The 22,881-nt window shown below is 39.8% G+C and overlaps 1 protein-coding gene across 1 annotated transcript in view; it reads right to left on the bottom strand.

The window, feature by feature from the left end:
• Window positions 1-6,012: 6,012 nt before the first annotated feature.
• The window catches only part of DNAH5 (dynein axonemal heavy chain 5), a 212,465-nt gene continuing 195,596 nt past the window's right edge, over window positions 6,013-22,881 (bottom strand). Inside the window, 7 exon segments of the mRNA XM_023752286.1 lie at window positions 6,013-6,801; window positions 16,459-16,690; window positions 17,040-17,192; window positions 18,400-18,612; window positions 20,248-20,312; window positions 20,315-20,462; window positions 22,277-22,480. Coding sequence (XP_023608054.1) covers window positions 6,650-6,801; window positions 16,459-16,690; window positions 17,040-17,192; window positions 18,400-18,612; window positions 20,248-20,312; window positions 20,315-20,462; window positions 22,277-22,480 — 1,167 coding nt within the window. The 3' untranslated portion in view covers window positions 6,013-6,649.

Below are 22,881 nucleotides of genomic sequence, written 5' to 3'. Positions count from 1 at the left end.
GCTGCGCGGTATGTCTTGGCTCTACCCACAGAACGCACAGCAAGAATGGTAACATATAGCACAATGAAAAATGGCATTTGGCATGCAAATTAAAAGGAGGGCAAGGCTCCCAGGCTTGGCTCTGCACCCACCTAACGTAAACTCAAACTTGGAAACAATTAAGCTTGCCTATAAACCCAGAGCCATGGGAAACTAATGGAGTCCTAAATCATGAAGGCAAAGGAAGAATACTCATTAGCCAATCCACACAGTGGTTTTATGGATGTTCCTAAAAGGCAGGAGTGGACAGGACTCTTATAAAACCACACATTAAATTTTTTAAGGCATTGAAATGATAATATTAGATCATAATACTGTTGGCATTTGTATTGAAAACTCTGAAATCCAGGCGATAAAGAAGCTATTTTTTAAATGCTCATTTGGGGGGATTATTCATCCATTGTCCTGATCTGCCAGAGTTATTGCTAATATAGTCACGCACACATAAGAACATTTCAGTCAACGACATACCACGTATATTATGGTGGTCCCATAAGATGGTAGTGGGGCTGAAAAATTTGTAGCCATCATCAAGTCATAGCACAACATTACTATGCTATCAGTCATATAAAAGTATAGCATGTACAATTATGTATACTTCATAATACCTAATAATGACTAGTAACAACTATGTTACTAGTTTGTGTATTACTATATTAAACTTTTTAACATTATTTTAGAGTGTCCTTTTAATTATTTTTTAAAAGTTTTCTGTAAAGCATTATGCCATGTTACATGGGCAGCAGGCTCATACATCTCATATTTACTTCATGTCTTGATTGCATAATTTTCTCTTGTACTTGATTTAGTCTCATATTGTTCTGTATAGTAACATGATGTACAGGCCTGTAGCCTAAGAGCAGTAGGCTCTACTGCATAGCCTAGGCATGTAATAAGCTATACCATCTAAGTTTGTGTAAGTGCACTCTATGATGTTCGCACAATGGCAAAATCATCTAACGACAAATTTCACAGAAGGCATCCCCTTTGTTACGTAGCACATGACTGTAATCAAATGCTAACAGTGTCTGAGGGAAAGAAACTAATCCCCTTCTTATTCGCCATCCCACCCCACTCAGGATACTTCCTTCCACCCTCAGTTTTCTGCCTTCACATCCAGTCTCTTTATTCTCATTTCTCTTCATGCAAATGAAAGGAGAGAGCAGGATTCAACCTATAATTACTGTCTACTCAGCCTTATGATTGTCCAGGCTGAAAACAGAACCAGAAATGCCCCTGAGGGTACAGGCTAGGCAAGGGGCACATTCTTCTCTTGCATTGATAAAGCCCTTTGTTTGAAGTGCAACACAGAATGAGGCTCACCATTTAAAAAAAGGCAAAGAATATTCTTGTGGACTCACGGTTTCTTAGCCAAATCCGTATCTGACTCTAAAGCTGACCTTGAGTTCTCTCCTCTCCCTCGTTGGAGGTGTCTGTGGACACAACATACACATGTTCGATACGTCAGGAGCCAGTCAACTGACCAGGATGCACTAATTTCTAAATTCCTAAAACTAAACACCAGAAAAATTATCAGCCAAATCACCAGATTTCCTTGTGTTTTCATAACCTACTGATTTGTTTATTGGTTTTCCAAACCATGTACCCAATCAGGAGGGCCATATTGTGATTATAAGTGGACCATTTGTTTGCCCTTAACAGGCCTTGTTTTGATGTGCTGACAGGGGCCACTAATCAACAGTAATCAGTTGCACAATATAATTTTAAAAATCACTCCTAATACTTGCAATACAAATAGCATTTAAAATGTAAAAGCAATTGTGTGCTCATCAGGGCCTGACATGAGGGGAAAACGTATGTTGTGCATTTGGGTGGAAGGGGGATGTGGTGTCTCTAAGAGAAAATTGCTTGTACGTATATTGTAATATTTTATCATTACTAAAGATTTTTGTGTTTCAAATATTATAAACTAAACAATCAGAATGCATTAACATATCGAGTGTTTATAAAGTTGAAGCTTTGAACAGAACTTTATCACTGATAAAGACATTGTTGATGTCATGTATTTTATCGACCCTGGAGAATTCTGCAAGTTACTTAACTATAAAATTGTAGTTTGCTCATCATGTCTCTTAATGCTGAATTTTTTACAATAAGATTTTCCATTGCAAATAACATTTTAACACAAAGAAGTACTTCTCACTCCAATGACTTACAGACACACGATTTCCATCAGCCACTGTTCTGTAGTTGGCAGCAGTCATAACAAGGCTTGGGAGTATATTTACACTTGGAGTGCGGGTGAATTTCCCGCCAAAATATAAGATGGCTCTGTCTTTTGGTTTTGTTCCATCCACCAAAAGGGTGGATTACAAACAAATATTTGGTAATACGCAGTTACTTACAATAAGATTTTCCATTGCAAATAACATTTTAACACCACGAAGTACTTCTCACTCCAATGGCTTACAGACACACGAAGTACGCGCAATTCACGCGAGCCGACTTACCTCGTTTCCCGCACTCCAAGTGTTTAGAAAGCAGCCCTTCTCAGCCTCTCACGAAGGATCTCCTTCATTCCTCTGCAGAAGAGAAGAGGAAGTACAAGAAGAATCACCTGATGCAGAACCCAATTCCCACTTCATGGATGTGAAATGCCCAGGATGCTATGAAATCACCACTGTCATTAGCTACGCACAAATGGTAGTTGTGTGGTGGCTGCTCCACAGTCCTCCATCAGCTGACAGGAGGAAAGGCAGGGCTAACAGAAGGATGCGCCTTCAAAAGGAAGCAGCAACAAAAGCACCTGAATCAAGACACATGGAGAACCATCCCCATAAGCACATTTTGGATGCGTCCTATTCATTGTCTTATTCTACCACTCGGAAGGTCCTACCCCAAGTTTTAGGGATAACCAGAAGAGTGGCCTGCTAGAGTCATTTGGGGCAATCTGTGAAATAAAATGAAGGCAGTTTCCAAATCAGAATTCCATGGTGTTGAACATAAGAAGTCCTTACCTAGGAAGATGAAAGCTGCTGATGCCAACACAGCAAAGAGGGTAAAGAGGAGGATCTGGTAGGAACCCATGAACTTCTGGAGGACACCTGCACCCTGATCTATGCATCGGCCAGAACAAAGGAAGGTACTAGTTATTTAATAACACATCCAGGAGGCTGCATTTTAAACCTTGAGTGGTCATAAGAGTATCCAGCAGAAGCATTCAAAACCCAGCCCTCTAGGAAATTGTTTGGCTTCTTACCAACCTGGCTCCCTCTGTTTGGCTTTTTCCTATATCCAAATCAATAAACTCCTCCAATTCTTGAGCCTCTTATTTCTTCTTCTCAGCTTATAAAAGAATATTTAAATCCTCTGTCACTTGAGAGTGCCTATTACCTTTCCTGTGCACTTGGACTTGAGTAATATGCTTCCCTTCACCAAATGTATGCAGTTTATGGTGATTGGATTTCTAAGTCTAATCCCTCCAATGTAATGTGCTTCTTTGGTTCTCCAATGACCTCTAAAAACCCAAGGGTCCCTTAGCCTTTTTTACTCAAAACATCATTTCGAGGGAACATTGGTTTGTATATAACCTTGTCTTCAATAAAACTTTAAACTCCTGTCTTTGGAACATAAAATAGATAGATAATAGATAGACAGATGATAGATAGGTAGAGAGATAGATACATAGATAGATAGATAGATAGATAGATGATATATAGATAGATGATAGATGATAGATGATAGATGACAGCTAGATAGAAGATAGATAGATGATAGATAGATAGATAGATAGATAGATAGATAGATAGATAGATATAGATAGGTAGATAGTTAAATAGATAGATGATATATAGATAGATGATAGATAGATAGATAGATAGATAGATAGATAGATAGATGATATATAGATAGATGATAGATGATAGATGATAGATGACAGCTAGATAGAAGATAGATAGATGATAGATAGATAGATAGATAGATAGATAGATAGATAGATAGATAGATATAGATAGGTAGATAGTTAAATAGATAGATGATATATAGATAGATGATTGATAGATAGATAGATAGATAGATAGATAGATAGATAGATAGATAGAGGCCACTATAGTGTGGCTTCTGCCTGTTAATCTGTGACACACTGAAAGTACTGCAGTCTCCCCTGTTCTTACTCATGGCATTCAGTATTTTCCTTTGTAGCACTTAACCCACAATCTTTTTATCTTTTTCTAAGTATCTCACACATGTGTCAGGTTATGCAATCATAATCTGAGATTATAAAAAATTACACACCTGAGTAGTTGCTTATTTTCTGTGTCTGTTCTTCTGATTTGCATTCCAAGAAATCAGGGACTGTGATAATTTTTTTTCCACCATCATTCCACCAGTACACTTGAGTACCCAACACACAGGAGGTGCAAAATAAATAATGTGATAAATCAATATTGAGACAGATGAAAAAGACTGCACCATCACTCTACAATGGTACCAAGTCCCTTGATGTTGTTTTCTCCATATCCAAGGCAGTCAGTGACTCCCCATCACCTGGCAGATTCAGTCAATGGGTCCTCCCTTGCCCCTGACTCAGTAACATGCAGAATGCCGTTCAGTGGGTGGGAAGTGGGGGATGAAAGTGAAGGTGAGGCAGAAAGGGGCCTCATTGGTTCTTCACTGCTTCAGAGACATTCCTTGTTGAAAGTTCCAAACATTTTTAGTTATTTTTATGATGTCCTTTTCTACATATACAGGGGTGTATCATAAAATTATATGAATTATGCATGTTCAAGTTATTTAACATAAAATCAAGTTTTGAAAGCTTAATTCTGGATATTCAATGGCACTTACCCCTTTCTAATAAGTACCAATCTCAATTCAGACATTCATTTAAAAATTTATTAATTATCATTATTTTCACATTTTCATTATATGTTCTTCAAAATAAAATGATGGCTTGACTACAATCTACAAAAATCAACTGATATATTAACTCAGACAAAAAGAAACTGCTCAAATAAAAACAGCATCATCCAAGAAGGGTAGGAGTCCATAAAAAAAGGATTAATCTGAAATGGAGAATACAATAGTTGAAATAAAGCATACATGGGAAGGAATAAACAGTAGGTTGGGTGACACAGAGGATCAAATCAGTGATTTGGGTGTCAAGGTAGAAGATGGGTAGGAGCCACATGAACCACTCAGGTCTAACTCATTATAACAGAGTGAAGCCTAGTGAGAGGGATTACACCTGTCTCCCTATAACCCTCCATCCCTATGAAACCTTTTATGTAGAAACAAGTAATGCAGAACTAAAGGTAACATTTGTAAAACACAATTCTAATTTAATACTGACCAAGTTTTCTAGTCAATAGGTTATAAATGAAGTGGTTTATAATTTATGCCTAGAACTGAGTTTAAAATAAAAAATATATGAAAACTTCCTTAAATAATGAAAGCCCATGTGAAGTCCCCATACACCATCTAAGACTTTTATTCTTTCCCTATTTTTTTCTTCCAATCATTATATTTTTTAAGTCAACAGAAACCTTTACCGTGCTATCACGTCTGTTTTTTTCCATGTTATTGTCTAAATACATTTTACAGTTATAATCACAGTACTCAATATTTTGTTAACTATCTTTAAGTTAATATGTGCTTACCATTTCTATATTATTAAATGTTTAATACTGCTGTTCATGGCTGCCTAATATCTCCTAATTTCCTTAAACATAGCCTTAGTATTGAACATTTAGGGTATTTTTCATTTATTTCTGTTATTGAATACATTTTTGCACATGAATTTGTTAGGTCTTTTAAATGGTTTCCTTAGTATAGATTTCCAGGAGAGAAAATAAGAACCAAAGCCTGTGAACCTTTTTATGGCTCTTTCTGAGCTTAGTTACTTAATTATTTTACAAAAAGGATGGGTCCATTTACATTGCTCTAGGAGTCTTGATTGAATCATTTGACAAAGACTTCACCACAATTTACTTCTAGCTTTCATTTTTTTTCTTATAACAGATATCAATTAGTATCTCATTATTAATTATCAGTGGAGTTGAACATGATTCTATATGTTAATTCTTCAGGATTACATGAATTGTCTATTCACCCAATCACATTCTTATCCCAGTCTTCTATTTCCTTCTATTTTGTAAGAGGTCTTTTTTTAATTGGCTGCTTGAGCCATGAACATAAATCTCTCCACCTGACCTAAATGCAAAAGGCAAATAAAGCAAAATCAGCACAAACTTGCCGTGTCACCTTAGAGAACGGGGCTGTCACCAGAAGCACATTAACAGAAGAATAATCCTTTCAAGGAAAATACCATCTGCTCAACCTAGTCAGTCCTTAGACTTCAAGGAGGAAAAAATATATTACTGTGGATTTGAGGGTCACGCTTCATTAGGAAGTTGTAAATTTTACTTTTAAATCTCCAAGCAACTTTTCAGCAAACACAGTGATCGGTCATTAATGATGAAACCGGTTAAATGTAATTAAGCATCCGACTGAGGAGAAGGAAACCCTATGCAGCTCATTAATTATGATCAACCAGATTTACACAGTGTTCATTGCTCATAGAAGATAAAGGGTCTGGTCATCTGTAGGCTGCATTTTCCAAAGTACTGGGTGGGGGACAAGCCCCATATTACTTGACATCACAGAGGAGGGCGACCCCACGGAGCACCCAGTGTTCAGGAGTCTGGGCCGTCCTGAGGTCCACAGCAGCGATGTAATTGAAGTCCGTTCGGACCGGCTTCTTGTAGATGGGACAGGAGTAAAACCGAGGATCTCTTAGAGCTATAAAAAAATTCATAAAGGAAAAAAACTGGTGAATTTCTAATTTAAGTAACCCAAACAGTGCAGAGCCAAATGGGTGCATTATGAAGGTGGTTCCAGAAGAGATGGGTTTGGTAAAATGAGGGAAATTCTCCCTGGAGTCAGTCAATCCCTAGATGGGAAGAAGACGCAACTGTAGGTGGCCAGTGGATATGACAAGATGCCCAGGCATACCCAGGTTTTCCCCGCTGGCCTCTTGTCCCCTGTCTGTGACAGTAACTCCTGCCCATGTGCCATGACCATAAGCCTCCCACTGCTTCCTCCCTCTCCTTTCTGTCAATTCCATTTAGGATTACATGAATTGTCTATTCACCCAATCACATTCTTATCCCAGTCTTCTATTTCCTTCTATTTGTTAAAAGGTCTTTTTTTAATTGGCTGCTTGAGCCGTGAACACAATTCCATTGCCCTTCACCCTTTCTCCTTTACTTCCCTACCATATTTTGTGCTCTCACCTCCCCCCACCCCCACCCCCAGTGTTTCCTCAGAGCTTGCGTTTGGCAAGAGGCACCTTTTAATCAGACAGCCAGAACCAATCCTCACTACTATTTCATTATTATTATTATTATTATTATTATTCCAAAATCCTGTCTTCAACCCTCTGTGCCACAGTCCAAACCACATTGGAAATCACAGGACAGAGGGTGCTTCCCACTCCTGCCAGGTGGTGTGAGTTCTCCATGTGTGTGGAGAAATAAAAGGGGCTGTGGAGCAGAGAGTTATGGCTGAGTCCAGCTTCCTGCAATTCAATCTACACTTTTGAAGTGGAGGAGAGAGTATCCAAAGCCACACATGCCATGAAAGACATGTGGTTGGCCACCCTTCAAAGATCCTCTTTAATGCATTTATCCCTAACCAAAGGCTCACTTCCTCTCCACCCTTGGAAACCCCATAATCAGGGACAGATTCAGGTCTTGTGGGGCCATAAACATACAAATTAGGGGAAAGGGCTCTTTAAGAAAAAGAGTACAAATTTACAAGTACATATGCAGGCTTTGGAAGGAGACTCTTGCATTGAGTAGCCTTGGAGTTTAAGCTTCATTAGCTGCTTGTTAAGTCCACTCTGCCCAGGATACTTTATCTGTACATCTTATAACATCCATCTCAGGAAGCAGTGTATTATTTCCCCTTCTCTTCCAGATTATAAATTTCTTCAGGACAGAAGTTGTGTCTGCACCCATCCTTGTACTCCTCTGGAAGGCTAATATTATAAATGACCCTCATATAACTACTGAGATGAAAGCACATTTAACTAAGAGGATAACTTTGCTTTGGTGAATTAGTGTTACAAACATGAATACTGATACATGAAGACAGTAACTTTCTAAATGCAATGTTAATATATCAAAGTGACCCAATTTATGTCGCCAAACTAACTTCCTCAATAATTTAGCTTTTCTTAACATATTATAAAAACAAAGCACTATCAGAAATTATCTCATTTGTTGACCCAAGAAAACGTTCAACCTGTTGTGCCATGTGTTTTTATACCTCCACTTAATTAATGTTATTGGAAGAATTTAAATAGTTGAATATGATAGTATTATAGATGTTTCAATACAAGATAAATATTCTAAAGTAATAATTCTTAACCAGGGGTGATTTTACTCCCCGGGGGGTGACTTGCCAATATCTGGACACATTTTCGGTTATCCCAAGTGGGGAGGTGCTCGAGGCATCTAGTGGGTAAAGGTCAGGGATTCTGCTAAAATCCTATAATGCATAGGGCAGCCCCTCACAACAAAGAGTTACCTATACCAAAAATGTCAGTAATACCACAGTTGATAAGCCCCGCTCTAAACAGATATTTTACAGTACTTTAAAACTATGTGTTTGTTTAATCACATGAAATTAATCATTAGAAACAATCTAAATTAATGTAACATCTAACATTTAAGTCTAGGCATTATTTTTTTAATTACCACGGGAATATCATCCTATCTAATAATAGACAAACATGGTAATTAACCATACCTCCGACACACTTCCCATTGGCTAATCAGGGTGATATGCAAATTAACTGCCAACCAAGATGGCGGCCGGCAGCCAGGCAGCTGAAGCAAACAGGAGGCTTGCTTGCTCCAGTGATGGAGGAAGCCAAGGTTCCCCGCCTGCCTTGCCGGCCTCTGAGCTGCACTCTAAGAAACAATGTTGCAATTATAGAAGCTAAACAAAACCCAGATACCTGCTTTCAGCCATCAGAGCTGGAGCGAGCAGGACCGAAACAATGTTGCAATTATAGAACCCAAACAAACCTAGATTCCTGCTTTCAGCAGCCAAGGCCTCAAGCTGGAGCCGGCCTCAGAGCTAAAGCCGGCTCTCAGCTCCAGTGACAGCCATAGAAGGTAAATAAATCCCAGAATAAAAGAAAACAAGGAGAGGTTGGGAGCTTCAGTCGCCCGCCAGCCTGAAAACGGCCCTCAGCCCCTCACCCAAACTGGCCAAGCCCCCAGTGGGGACCCCCACCCTGAAGGGGGTGTGACCAGCTGCAAACAGCCATCAGCCCCTCATCCAGGCTGGCCAGGCACCCCAGTGGGGACCCCCACTCTGAAGGGGGTGCGACCAGGGGCAAACAGCCATCAGCCCCTCACCCAGGCTGGCCAGGCACCCAAGTGGGACCCCCCACCCTGATCCGGGACACCCTTCAGGGCAAGCCAGCCGGCCCCCACCCGTGCACCAGGCCTCTATCCTATATAGTAAAAGGGTAATATGCAAACTGACCCTAACAGCAGAAAGACTGGGAATGACTGGTCACTATGACACACACTGACCACCAGGGGGCAGACACTCAATGCAAGAGCTGACCTTTGGTGGTCAGGGCGCTCCCACATGGGGAGCTCTGCTCCGCCACAAGCCAGGCTGATGGCTGCCAGTACAGCAGTGGTGGTGGGAGCCTCTCCTGCCTCCTCAGCAGCGCTAAGGATGTCCGACTGCAGCTTAGGTCTGCTCCCTGCTGGCAAGTGGGCATCCCCCAAGGGCTGCTGGGCTGCCAGAGGGATGTCTGATTGCCATCTTAGGCCCAATCCCCTGGGGAGCAGGCCTCAGCCGGCAAGTGGTCACCCCCAAGGGGTCCCAGACTGCGAGAGGGCACAGGCCGGACTGAGGGGCCCCTTACCCCCGAGTGCACAAATTTTTGTGCACTGGGCCTCTAGTTAGTAATAATAATTAAGCAAATATATTAATATATGTGAATGACAGTAAATTCATGAAGTGCAATCAATACTAATTCTACTTACTGATATATTTAAACCCTTTAATCCTAGGATCTGTAAACAGAACAAAAATATAACTGCTCATTCTTCTGGATGGAAATTTGACTAACAATCATTTTATAAATCTTGAAGTAAGCCACTGGAGTCTTAGATTTAAACCAAATGATCATTATAATAATTATACCTTGGCAAGAATTTGACTACTTAGATTTTAATCCCCCGAAAATAGAACTGGAAAAATAGTATCCTTTTCAATAAGCAGATAAACATTCTCTGAAATTTTATTTATTTGTAATCGCTGCAGAGCTAAAGGTGGCCATGCCAAGTCACAGCGTGCCGCAAACTTCGGCAGCGGGATTAGAAGCCACTGAAAATATGATTTCATAGTGGAAGTGCTGACCGATGCTAAACAACCACAGAAACAGATGATTCCAAACCATTACGCCCGGTTAGACAAATAACTTTGAAGGGGAAAATAAACATGCTATGTAGGTAGAACAGATCAGCTAAATATGTTTAAAGCCTTGGGGCTCCAGGAGGAAGAGCTGAGAGAAGTGGTTGTCGAAATGGGTGAGCCATCAGCTTTAGGGGCCTAAAGGCTTTAATAAAGCACCCGAGGGAATTTCATTTTCTAACTAGGTAATAATTTCCCTCTCTAGCCTACATTTTTCATCCAAATGTTATCATGTCATATATTCCTTCCATATCCAAAATAACCGAGTTCCATAGAGATCCCCATTAAATCATTCCTTTAATTTTTTAAATTTATTTTACTTTATTTTTTCCCATCACCGTTTATCCTCTCTATGCCCTCTTCTGCCTCCACCAATCCCTCTCCACTGCTGCCACCACCCCACTGTTGTCCATGTCCATGAATTCTCTCTTTTTTCTTTTTTGCTCAATCCCTCCATCCCCCCGCAACCCACTCCCACACGCCCAAGTTGTCTGCCTATCTCTAGCCATGAGCCTGCCTCTATGTTGCTTGGTGGTTCACTTTGTTCATTAAACTCCACATGTGAGTGAAATCATATGCTACTTGTCTTTCTCTGACTGGCTTATGTCACTAATGTTCTCCAGGTCCATCCATGCTGTCACAAAGGGTATTTAACCCTTGTTTTGCTAATAACATTTAAGATGCTAAATAGAGAGCTCTTACATATGATATTTCTTTTCATCTTCCAATAAGCATGTGAGAGAACATATCAATAATAACAACAGTAATAAAATTATTTATTGTATGCTATGTGCTGGACATCATCTGTATTATGCTCTCAACAACCCTATGACATGGGTATGATTATTAAATCCATTTTACAGATGAGAAAACTGGACCATACGGACGTGAGTTACTTGCCAAGGTTACAAAGCTGTAGGCGATATGGTAAGAATCAAGCCCCACCAGAATGGATCCAGAGCCTGTGGTCTTCATCTCGTCAATAGCTGGGACGTACTATGTGTACGTATGTGCCTCTGTGTCTTTGCAGGAAGATGTGAACATGTACCGAAGATAACTAGATACCTGACTTCAAATCCTGAGTGATAAAGCCAGGGGAGCAACCCAAATGTCCAGGTGCCTGGCTCCCTGTCTTCTACCTGAAAATATGTGGCCCCACCAGTAGGCAGGGGAGGTGAGCCTGAAGCAAGAGGGGAGGGAGGCCATCGGGAGTGAGAGCTCATTTTAGCATCGGGCGGAGGTTTTTACTGTGTCTGCCTCACTATGCACCTGAGAAAAATTAATTCACGACTTCAAAATGCAAGGGAGTCGCCCTCATTTTCAATGTAGCCTTGATTCTCAGGTGCCATCCCAGACACCGCAGAGACTATCTAGAAGATGCTTAGTCTCAAGCAGGACACTAACCACAGGAATTCCCAGAGGTTTGCATCCATCCCACAAGAGACAGATGGGTCCCCATACTAGTTCTGGTAGGGGGGAATCACAGGCAAATTACATAATGTCTCTAAAGCTTAATGTCCTCATTTGCAAAATGGGCATGATATATCTTACAGAGTCGTAAAGATTAAATAAGTTAATATATGTGAATATCTGGCATCATATAATGTCTGGAGTGCAGTAGATGCCCAAGGTGTGTTAGATTTCTAATCCTCCCACCCCCTCTCCACACACACACACGTTTCCCAGACTCATGTTCCCAGGATGTTGACAGAGTTCCAGATTTAAAAATTGAGCTCCTGGCTCAGGAGTCAGGAGCTCGCCACCTCCTGGTCACCCACGGGGCTATTCCCGCGCCCAGCCCTACATCTGCAGTGTTGGAAGGGGGCGGAGTCTCCAGGGCATTCTTACAAAAATGTTTTCCCAAGCAGGAAATATCCTCATTAGCTGCAGGGAACCTGAGATCTTTCTCAGCCTACTTCGTGACCAGAAGTACATATAAGTCTTGCTTTGTTCCCCTCAAATGTTCTAATCATGGTTTTCCCATCACAAAGCTACAGCACTGCAGTTCATGTATAAGCATCACGAGCTACATCAAGCATGTCAAACTCGTGGCCCGCAGACCGCATGCCTCGTTTATTTGGCCCATGTTAGCCTTTGAGTTTGACATGCTTGATCTACATAAAAGGAGACAGATCTCTCCTATATCTGCCTTTTTTCAAAGCCCTTTGAAAACAGAGGACCTGAGTTGTGTATTTTTACCCTCTTGGTGAATTTAGTATTATTTGGGCAACTTTCCCATGATGTTCCAACAAGAAACATGAATAAAATAAATATTTGGGGATATTTTACTCAATTTTTAAAGTTCAAATAAATCTCTAGGCATCTTTTTGAAAACAAATAAACCAGCCGGGTATGTAAAATTCAATGATGAATTATTTACACTGAAAACTGTTCTTCATCTTAACATGAAAACAATTCATTATAAGAATTTTAATTTCCAAACTCTGCACTTTTGTTGGAGTGCCCTTTGGCCATGAACAATGCTACACCTCTTTATCTCAATTAGAACCCTATCCAGTTATCAAATATGAATGAAAATTAGATTGACAGCAACAGAAGGTTAGCTTTTTATCACTAAACAAACACCTCTCCGACAACAAAGTTATTTGGCAAAACAAGTTTCCACCAATTTCTATTGAAACCAAAAAAAATAAAAAAAGAATAGAGAACTAAAGTGCTTCTTTTCTTTCTCTTTTTTTCCCCCAGTACTTTGACATTAGTCATTTTTCCTTTGTTTATTTTACTTCCTCCCTTACCTGCTGCTAATGAGCCTCACCACTGACTATGCCCAGCGGGGGGAACAGAGTTCCAGAAAAACCTGTTCTTAAATAAAGAATTGTTCGTATTATAAAATTATTACTTTATGACTACCATGCTGAGATGTTCAACATTTTATTGCAATGGATTTTTTACAGTTAGTCACAAGAAATTTAAAAAAAGTAACCCCTAGCTCCATGTGAGAAGAATCTTTCTTTCATTTTATAAGGAAAACATTTTTTACATGTTGACTAGCTGCAATAATAAGATAGAGCACATTTTCTAAAATATGATTTCTGGCTACAAGAATACGGTGGGGCCTTGACTTACGAGTTTAATTCGTTCTGAGACCGCACTCGTTAAGAAGCTCGTTAACTCAAATTACTCTATCAACTCAATGCAAAAAATCAGCCGAGAGACAGCTGGTATCTCAAAAAACTCGTTAGTCGGGACACTCGTAAGTCAAGGCCCCACTGTATTTGATTATCATTCCTATAAAATAGTCCCTGCCCCAGGACCAAAAACCACCCTAAGAACCAGTAAACACAAAGTCACACGCTAGCCTAATGCCAGGAAGACACTTGTGTCCTCCCAGACACGGCCAAGATATTCTGAGCAACACCATGGGCCCAGAACTGTGCTGAGCACCCTCACAGTTCTTCTCTTGCTCCATAAGCTCCTTTTCCTTCACATACCTTTTCTCTGTTCCTCAACACAGCATACTTGTTGCTACCTCACATCTTTCCCCTGGATGTCATCAGAGGCACTTTCTGCCACTTGGATCCCAGTGCAATGTTCTCTCCTTGGCGAGGCCTTCCCCAACCCCCTGAATTATAGGAACAAGAACTATCTGCCATCAGTATGTTCACTTACAACTGATTCTCATTATTCATGGGACTGTGTGTATAAAGTCTCCATGAATGCCCGGCCAGTGCTGCACAGTGGTTGAACGTGAACCAGGAAGTTGAGGTTCAATTCCCATGCCCGGGTTACAGGTTCGATCCCCAGTGGGGGGTATGCAGGAGACCGTCAATCAATGTTTCTCTCTCCCTCTCCCTCCCTCTCTCTTAAGTCAATAAAAACATATTTAAAAATAATAATAAATTAAAGTTTCTGTGAACACTTAATCAGGGACCATGGAACCTGTGCTCCTGGGGAAATACAGGGTTAGGCCGCTGAGAGGCTCTGGTCACATTTTCATCAACCCACCAATATGTCATTTTGTTTTATGTGTGTTTCTACTGAAAGACACCTCTCTATTATACATTGTTGACTCACTGACATTGACCTCCAGGCCAACAGCATTATAACTCATGCCTGCATGAAACATATCTAGCACACGTGTTTTCTCCACAGGCACATGGCAGTCTTTCTGCACTAGGGCACCAGACGGCACTTCAGGACTACTCCTGGGCATCTTAAATAGCAAAAGCACACAAACGTGAAGATGTAGCACTAAAGAGACCACAAAAGGACACTTGTTTACAACTGAGACACTGTCACCTTAGTCAACCTCAGCTGGGAGCATGCATGCCGGGAGCCTCAAATGTTTCATTGTTTTGTGCGTGTCTGGGAATTACCATGAAAGCACCACAAGCACTTATTTCTGGGTTACAAATAAATTTAGCCAGTAGGTGAATTCATAAGTACAGAATCCATGAGTAACAGGGATTAACTCTATTTGCTTCTTTTTCAGCTACCATTCCCTGTTCAGTTCCATGACAATGGGGAGTCTGCCTGATCTTTTTTCACTGTTGCATCTCCAGCATGAAAATAGTGCGAGGCAGATGGTCAATATCAGAGAAATATTCATGGGACAACCGAGTGAGCTCATGCTTTTTCTCTCTGACAAGAAAAATCTCCCTCTAACTCCCTAGCACACTCGTCCTTGTCCTCCAGAGAACATCTCAGAAGAATCTGCACCTACCTCCCAGGCACAGTCTTCATCTCCTTCTAGGCTTCCTGAGCATCCTGGGTGTATCTCTGTCGTAACATGTATTAAATTCTATTTTATTTACTCATCAGTCTCCCCCACTAGACTGTGAGTCCTTGGGCAGAACCTGGTTCATAGTTACCTTTGTGTCCCTTGCACCCAAGGCCAAGGATAGTATATATTAGGCATGCAGCCAATGATGTTTGCTTAAAAAAAATAAATACTCATAGTTTATAAACTCTCTTTTCTTAATCCAGGTTTCCAAATAGGACATTCAGCTAATGGATGTGGATACTACAAGCTGTCTTTTTAAGAGATATTATATTTTATCCCTTGTCTAAAGAAAAATATCTTGTACTTCTGTCATACAATCAGTATTTCCTTGGGATCCACTATCATAGCTGCCTCTGGAGTTTATGGCTGATAGCAATCATTTCACCGTGTGTGTGTGTGTGTGTTGTATTGTATACATTAAACACAATTTTTCTTTAAAAATAAGATAAATTTTAATAAAATAAAATGAACAGGAAAGTCCGACATGTGCTGATAGTTATTGCTGAGATGTTAGCTGGGTAAAATGCAACAACAAAAGCCTCTAGAAAACATCAAGCCAACAATGGAAGCAGTTTATCAATTAGTGTTTCAATGACTTTTTCAAGGTAGAATAATGCGTGTGCTTCAAAGAAGTGGTATTACATTTATAGGCTGAAATATGAATCCAGCAATTTGCCATTAGCTACTGGATTAAGCTAAATGTCCCTGAATTCAATCTGGATTTCACGACCTGGCTTAAATCTCCAAGCTGGTGGTGGCTCCACCTCCAGGGAGCCCTGGGCAGTCCTGCCTGGAAAGCCTTCTTTCCACCACTTGCCCCACCTCCACACCTTCATCCTTCCAAGTCCCGGCCAGGCCCAACTGCCCTGCTTCACCCCCCTGTTATCTCACCCTCCTTTCCCACCACTTATTACCTATTCCAAACACTTGTTTCTTATCTCATCAGCTAACATTTTATGAGCATTCACATATATTTCATCTGCTTTATTAGATAGGCAAGAATTATCTAGAACTATTGCCTCCCCAAAAGCACTCATGAAAGTATCTAGTGGTCTATAAATACTCATTAAACATGGGTGTGAATGCAAAGGTAGCTGATAAAAGAGTCAAATTATCACTATATGATAACTAAAATAACAAGATCCGGTGTTTATAATGTCGTTCAATTCAATAATACCACCCATCCCTAAATGCACAAGAAAACTCACTGTTGTTTTCTGCATAAATCCTTATGACAGGCATCAACTCAAAGAGCACTTTCGGTTTGGACTCAATGAGCTTCATGTTCCTCTTGTCCCAGCCAGCACCTTCAAGATACAAGCCATAGACGTACACACCCTCTGTGGGAGGGGCAGCGATGTCATCCTTCATCCACTTGGTGACTTCATTGCAAAGCACCATATTGTCCAGAGCCCAGCCTTTGTTGGCCCGAGTTATCTCCTACCCCAGCAAGAACAAAAGCAAAGGATGCAATGAGCAATTAGAGGTTTCTATACTAGTATACAGAGCATACTGACAATGTAGCCTCCCAATTACCCTGACTCAAAGTAAGTAGAATGGTATTTAAAGTTAAAAAGATTCTCTCAGAATCAATACCCATGTCCCAAGTTAACCACTTCTACATACTAGTGTGTGTGTGTGTGTGTGTGTGTGTGTGTGTAAAAGTTAGCACCCATAAGAGAGTCATTCTCTGTCTTCTTATATTACTTAAAAACTATAATGAAAAAAGAGAACTTTATAGAAGAAAATTATAAGAACACAACAGGTGCACATCAGAGCTATTTATTACCTGCCGCATTGCAGTCAAAAATCCTTGGGGGTTAAAGAAGCCGGTCATCCAGAAGCAGTGAGGTCGGCCATTGAAAACCCAGGAGGTAAACTGGCAGTTTCTTTCTAAAAGTTCAGTAAACCAGAAACCCAACGTACTTGAAACCCACGACGCCTGAAATGAATGCATTAAAATAATTAATACAGGTTTAATTTTGCTGCCTGAATGGCTACGTTCACGGAAAAAAATGATGAAATACCAATTTCACCTTTAGAATTTAAAATTCCCTAAGACATAAATTATCCTGAGGTTCTGAAATTTAAGTTCTCCAATGATTCTTCCCGCTTAAGATATTATGATAGAATCAGCTGATCATCACACGAATACCAGATCGACTGAGAGCTCAGATGCTGTCCACAATGTCTACTATCAATAGACTCACCTCCCACTTACACACATATTCATCACCAATTCTGCCATAAAGTGCTAAAATAACCATTAAATTTAACAGGTTCCATCTACTTTCCTTAGGTTACATTTTCAATAGATACATTATAAAACAGGATCTCTATTTATTAAATGTGCTCATGGTTTAATCAACACTTTAAAATATATCTGTGGATAATAACTCACAGAAGCCTTATCCACTTATCACTTTTAATGAGGCACACAACAATTATCTTCTGGAGATTTCATCCCTTAAAATACATATTGATTTCCTTTGATAAAAGAGCAGAAATGGAAACACAGGCCCATTTGCCACCAACAAATTAATTGCATGTATTGCTTAAAAAGACATTCAGGCCTTCATTTTACTTTTCCAAATAGAAAATCATTTCTTAAAACCACCTCTGTCATTTAGCACGTTTACCAATAGGTAATCAATAAGAACACTTGTTATCTTGAGAGAGAGATATTCACATATCTACAAACAAAGGAAGGGAAAATGCTTCTCTTTGGTGTGACTTTGGATATGTGTGTGCATCTCAGAACATTCTCTTCAAGGAAACTAGTCTTGTGGGTGTTGAAGTGCAAAAGCTTGGGTTTGAATTCTGATTCTTGGACTACTTAGGTGTGTGATTTGAGAAAAGATTTCACCTCTCCCAACCTCAAGTTCCTCCTATGTAAATTGAGGGCGATAAAATGTATGACTTTAAATAAAATAATGCGTGTAAGTCGCCCAGTAGAGCACATGATATGTGGGAGATGCTACATAATTCCCTTCCCTACCTACAATCTAAAAATATCGGACTCTAAGGGGATTAGTTCCTACGCAAAAGAACACTTGTAAGCCAATTATCCTTGGGTGCTTTCCGTTTGCCGATTACAGCTATTCACAACAATAAGGTGATTAGGCAGAACCAGAGCAGCTTCTACGTACTTTTTTCCACTGAGCAGGAATTCTGGCATCAAACATGCAATTCAGTGCATCCCGAAGGTTTTCACTCATGATGATGGTGCCATCGATGGCAAGCTTCAGCTCGGTCAGGGTGCTGCGGACCAGCGTGAGCACCCTCTGCATTCTGTCTATCTCCTGCCTCAGGAAAATGTTCATCGGCTGGAATGCACCCATCTTTTGAAGCCTCTCTCTTACCTGCCGTGGAGACATTCAGTGCATGTTAAAAATTAGAAAGCTGTTAATGTTTAAGTAACTGGGGCTTCTTAAAAGGCCTCAGATTTTATAATTTCATAAATAGCAAACTTTTTTTTTCACTGCCAGAAAACAGAGAAGAAATAAGAAAGAAAACATGTTAGATGACCAGGTGATTTTTCATCCCATGTGGGAGAGAACAGGCAGCCTTTAAACAGGCAGCCTTTAATTCACAGAAAAATGTAAAGCACATGACCACAACCATACAGCCTTCTATAGAACAACCATACTTATTGATGTCAATCTAAGACTTTCAAACATACATATGGGTACACACAAATGGACTTGTACACATAGATGACCACTCTGCTGGCTTCCTCAAAAAACTGTATGTGTCATTTAAAAGCTTTCTGTTTTCCATCGAAGCATCCATCCACCCACCCACCCACCCAATCATTTCCATCTTACAAGCATTTATTGATAATCAATCAGTCACTGTGCTTGGCTAAGTTGCTTTATCCTAGGGTAGCACTGACAAATTCAGCAAAAGGAGGGAGACACTCCTAAACCCCATTACTTACCATACTTATTTATTTAATTTATTTTTAGAGATTTTCAATGCTTCAGAAATATTAATCACTAGACAAGAGTGACCTGTTCTGTGATACTACACTGAAAGGTCTTTAGGAAAGCTGATTGCAGTATTGATTTCCTCCAAGCAAGGGGTCAGAGTTTCTTCTTGGGGAAATTATTCTCTGGTGATAGGTCCTTGAGTTTGGTCTGTAGTACTAGCAGCTAAATGGCCCACTCATGGAAAAAAAATAGGATGCTAAAGAAACAAAATCCTGAAGATTTCCTTCTGAAAACAGGTGGGAAGGCAGCAATATGTAAAGAAATATGGTGAAAGTATTGCACATTTAGTTCAGGTATCTCTTAAGACAATATGGAAAGCAACCCAGTTACTTTTGCTTTAATCAAAAGTTTAAAAATGTTACCAGGATAAATTTTTTCACAACTTGCTAAGATGTCTAAAAATTAACTTTAATAATCATAAAATTGCTTAGAAATTAGTTGTATATTGAACAGACATATCAATTTTTTAAACCCATGAGATGAAGAAGGTGCAAAGAGTTAATGATAAAAATACAGACTCCCTGAAATTGAGAATGCTTGAATGATAAGGTGTACATTAAATTACACAACATGTTTTAAATAATCAGGTGCTAAACTCTAAGAATACATCACTTTCCTCCTAACAAATAACAATGTGATGTACCTTGAAGGAAAGTTCTAGAAAAGGAATCCTAACCCATCCGTATACACTTGTAATTTAATTATGAATATTAACATTTACATCAGGTTTCCTTATTATTTATATTTTGAAATAACCACATTTATAGATTCAAAAACTTCTTTTCTGGTTTTCCAGGAAGTGAGTGTTTAAAATAACTTTCTTTTATTTCAGAAAAAAATATGTTTGCCCTCCTTCCTCATTTCCCAAACCGGACACATCCACAGCTGACTTTTCTTTTCATTTATTTTCTTTATTTTATTTTATTTTTTCCATCATCATTTATCCCCTCTATGCTCTCTTCCACCTCCACCCACACATGACGTTTTGTCAGGATTTCAACTCACCTCAAATGGGCCATAGTCAGGGGGGAGCTTCTCCAGCATGTCGTCGGCCAGCCGGGCCACCACGGCTCCCGGGTCTCATCCCCGCCACCAGAGCTGTCCTTGGGCTGGATGCCCAGGATGGTGTCCAGCACGTCCTTGGCCAGCTTGCTCTGGTAGGTGATGTCGGCATTGGGGTGCAGCCCGAAGACCTCGGGGCTGTCGTAGGTGGGCAAACTCTGAACAACAAGCACCCCGGTAAGCACAGACTGCTGACATAAGTACCAGTTAAACTGTACTGTCTTAGGAAGGAAACATGTTTTCATTAGGATAAGCCTTTATAAGAGATGTCTCGGTTATGTCAGGCCACCATCTCAACCATTTCTCCAGAAAAGAAAAAAGCAAACGTTGCCTTCAAAAAAATTAAGAAACATAATCAGCTCATGGCATTTTAATGTCTGCATCTCTAGATACTTTAATCCAATAGATGCTGTCATGTTTTAGAAGATGTAATACAGAAAGGGAGCTATGAATTGGTGTTTTGTTTTCTGAGGGTCTGATCTAATTCAAGTCAGTTGTTTTCAAGAAGGTTGGATAACTAATGGTTACTATGTTTTTAAGATACCAGAAAGTGACAGTTTTAGCTCAGTTCGGGCCCAAATAAGGGAACTGTATTCACCTGGGGAGAAAGAGACATGGAGAAGAGGTAAATATTGAGAGAGCAAGAATCAGCGAGGAAAATAGACAGCAAGAGATGGAGAGCAAGTGACAGAAGCAGAACAAGCATGCAAAATTCCACACACACCCCGCCCCCAGCTATTTGAAAAGCAAAAACTTTACCTGCAATTTGACATATATTCCTATGTATGAATTGTATCCTACACTTTACTGTTGTCTTATTCATATATCCCCCTCCTTTCTATCCCTTATTTTATTCCTTTTTACATAATGTCATCTTATGAGCACCTCAAGTTGTGAAATGGGATGTATATAAATAAATATATGTACAGGCATATTTAAATTTATACCTTCATAGGCACTCTCCTATTCAGTGCCAATGATTTAAGGACACATATAGTATAATTAAGACACATCTATTTGTTGATTTGAATTACTGAAAGTATAAAGGTGGTAATATATGATAAGCTCATCACATTTATTTATCACAGAACCTCTAAATAAACATAAATTTAGCCCTTTGGGGCTGTGTGCTTTAGTTTGTTCACTCTGAGATAAATCTTAGAGGCAAAAGAGATTGCTAAATAATGATCTAATTAATTCAAGGTTTAGAGACAGAAAATGTAGTTACCTTGAAACACAAATCCAATTTCTTCCCCAAATTTCCTGTCAAAATCTATCTTCTTTTTTCTTAGAGCAGTGTTTCTCAATCAGGGGTGATTTAAGCCCCCCAGGGGATAGTTGGCAATGTCTGGAGAGATTTTTGGTTGTCACAACTGGGTGGGGATGATACTGAAATCTAGTCGGGAGAGGCCAGGGTTGCTGCTCACCACGCCCCCAAAACAGCCCCCCAGCACTTCCCCCACTACAGAGACGTACCTGGCCCTGAATGAGGAAACTCTTCTACCAGTGGACTCCTGCGCATGCTCATACACTGTCCATCAGGCCAGGATTAAGGAGCAGATGTCCCAAAATAAGGCAAGTGGGTTGAAAAATAGAACAGACTGTGTCTAGAGACTGCCTCTGCCTTATCATAACAGGTAACTGAAGTCTCACAGAGAGAGAGCTCCAAGGAACTGGTGTAGGTTCCCCAGTTCTAATCTGTTCAATCTATCACCTCCCCAAAGAATATACTTCACTGAAGCGTTAAAGAGAATAGGGGGCGGGAATTCATACAAAACACACACAAAACAAATATAAACATTTTAGTCCTTAGGTAAAACAAATATAAGAAGAAAGCATCTGTGGTAGAAGGTTCAATATGTATCACCATTAAAATTTATACTAAAGGGAGTATATAGAGTATAAATAAAAAACCAAAAGGCCAAATGCTGGGGATATTTACTCTAAGCATAAAATTCTGACATTGACAAACCTGGATATAGTGAAGATAGTTATCCACTGTGCTGCATTTTGGAATATTGTATCCTTGGTAAAAGCTGAAATCCGGTGCAAACATATTTTCACTGAACCAAACCTTAGCAAATGTATTCAACAGTCTCTTATCATAGTCATCGGTGACTCTGCCTCCATATTGAATTTCGCCTATCATGTAGCGGACAGTAGACCAGGAGACACCCTGGGAAAAATTGTAGAATAATCGTGTAGAAATGACTACTGTCTCATCCTCATTTTCCTCACTCATTCATTCGTTCATGCATGCATTCACTCATTCGTTCATTCCCAATGTGAAAAATGCAGAAATAAAATTAGGCAAACATAAGTGATTACTCAAAGCTCATCTTCATGACTTGAAATAGACTCTGCATTCATATTTTAATTTCAATAAAAAAATATTTATTTTTTTAGAATATTGAGGCAGTTATTTTAAAAGCACACACTTCAAAAGGAATCTAGAATTCATTTTTAAAAATTTTTTTAAAATAAGTTTCCCCTTGCCGAAACCGGTTTGGCTCAGTGGATAGAGCGTCGGCCTGCGGACTGAAAGGTCCCAGGTTCGATTCCGGTCAAGGGCATGTA

Source organism: Myotis lucifugus, unplaced genomic scaffold (assembly GCF_000147115.1).
Source record: "Myotis lucifugus unplaced genomic scaffold, Myoluc2.0 scaffold_0, whole genome shotgun sequence".
Taxonomy (NCBI): domain Eukaryota; kingdom Metazoa; phylum Chordata; class Mammalia; order Chiroptera; family Vespertilionidae; genus Myotis; species Myotis lucifugus.
The sequence above is the reverse complement of the archived record's forward strand: the minus strand, read 5'-3'. Positions and strand labels throughout refer to the sequence as shown.